Raw genomic sequence first — 1,501 nt, forward strand, 5'->3', positions numbered from 1 at the left:
ATTGTTGTATTAATTGAAATATATATTTTTGAAATTATCGAATTTAATTATAAAACATGATTTTACACAATCTACTTAGATTTTATTAATATAGCAATGTAATTCATTATAAATGAAATTATATTGAATATAATCAGCTATGGTACATCACCAATATTCAATAACAAAGGCCAATATTAACTTTACTACGCAGTTGTTAATTTATGTAAACTGTGTGATTTGCTTATATCATTGAAAAATGTTATGACAGCATTATTTTTTTAAATCAATATAAAAATTAGCATGAAATTAATGAAAAAAAAATGGTTAGCTGTTTATTATTAATTTAATATGTCTACTACCTTTTTTAGGAATAAATTTAATTTATAACGTTGAAAAATATTGTTTCAAAAATCTCTAAATACGTCAAATCGGAATCAATATTACTCGTCATGCTCTTCGCTAAGACCATTATTAAAATTTAAAATAGTTTGAGATCACTTGTAAAATACAAATTAAGGTAAACATTTAGTTATTCGAATTTTTGTTAGCATTGAAATCTACTCCTAAGTTGGTCTATTATTGAAACAAAAATTTATATTAATATTAATTAAAATGGAATTAGCTATTTATTTATTTGAAAGTTTATCTGTGTAATTTAATACGTTATGACACTGGGATCTGAATTATACAATAATATATAAAAATAATACTTTATAAAAACATAATTTAATACAAATAAGTTCAATATGGTACTGAAAAACAGTGAAATACGATATTTTGTATGTTTACTAGTCGGTACGGTCGCTAGTATATATTGAGTCAACTGTTGTATACATGCTTATACGTCGAGTATTTATTGCGTTCTTTATTTATTTCCAAGCTTTTCGTTGTTTGAACATCGTTATGGTACGAACAGCTTCTCAAATAGTGGTCAAATTTTCTCAAAAAAATATGGCACCTTCGAAAGCGAAAAAAGTTACGGCTTCTCATCCAACTACAGCCACGATGGTTCTAGAAGCTTTGAAAGAATTGAAAGAAAAAAAAGGATCTTCGATTATAACCATTAAGAAATTTTTAAATGCCAACTATAAGGTAGATACTACTAAATTGGGGCCGTTCATTAAAAAATTCCTTGTGACTGCAGTTGCCGATGGTCAAATATTACAAACCAAAGGTAAAGGTGCAAATGGTCATTTCAAGTTACCAAGCCAAGTTATAAAAAAGGTAAACAGTAAAAAAATTAATGAAAAGAAAATTCCCGTTGTTAAAAAATTATCCACAACCAAGAAGTCCAAATTGATTAAACATCCTGCCAAAATAATAAAGATTCCATCTGTGAAAGAGCCATCATCTAAGATTAAGAAGACTACTACTAAAGCGAAGAATTCATTGGCTACTATTGTTAAGCTTCCCAAATCCAAGAGAGTTGTATCAATTTCTAAATGAATAATTTAAATACCTCTCCCTTTTCTACTTAAAACGGTCCTTTTCAGGACCACCATTAACATTACTAATTAAT

General features: G+C 27.0%; 1 protein-coding gene across 1 annotated transcript; it reads left to right on the plus strand.

The window, feature by feature from the left end:
• The first annotated feature begins 805 nt into the window (after positions 1-805).
• LOC126909916 (histone H1, orphon-like) lies at positions 806-1,496 on the plus strand. Its single transcript, XM_050692323.1, has one exon. The coding sequence runs from the start codon at positions 817-819 to the stop codon at positions 1,426-1,428; it is 612 nt and encodes a 203-aa protein (XP_050548280.1). The 5' UTR covers positions 806-816; the 3' UTR covers positions 1,429-1,496.
• The last annotated feature ends 5 nt before the right edge of the window (positions 1,497-1,501 follow it).

Source organism: Daktulosphaira vitifoliae, unplaced genomic scaffold (genome assembly GCF_025091365.1).
Source record: "Daktulosphaira vitifoliae isolate Bord-2020 unplaced genomic scaffold, ASM2509136v1 Scaffold_2109, whole genome shotgun sequence".
In the NCBI taxonomy this organism is placed as follows: Eukaryota; Metazoa; Arthropoda; class Insecta; order Hemiptera; family Phylloxeridae; genus Daktulosphaira; species Daktulosphaira vitifoliae.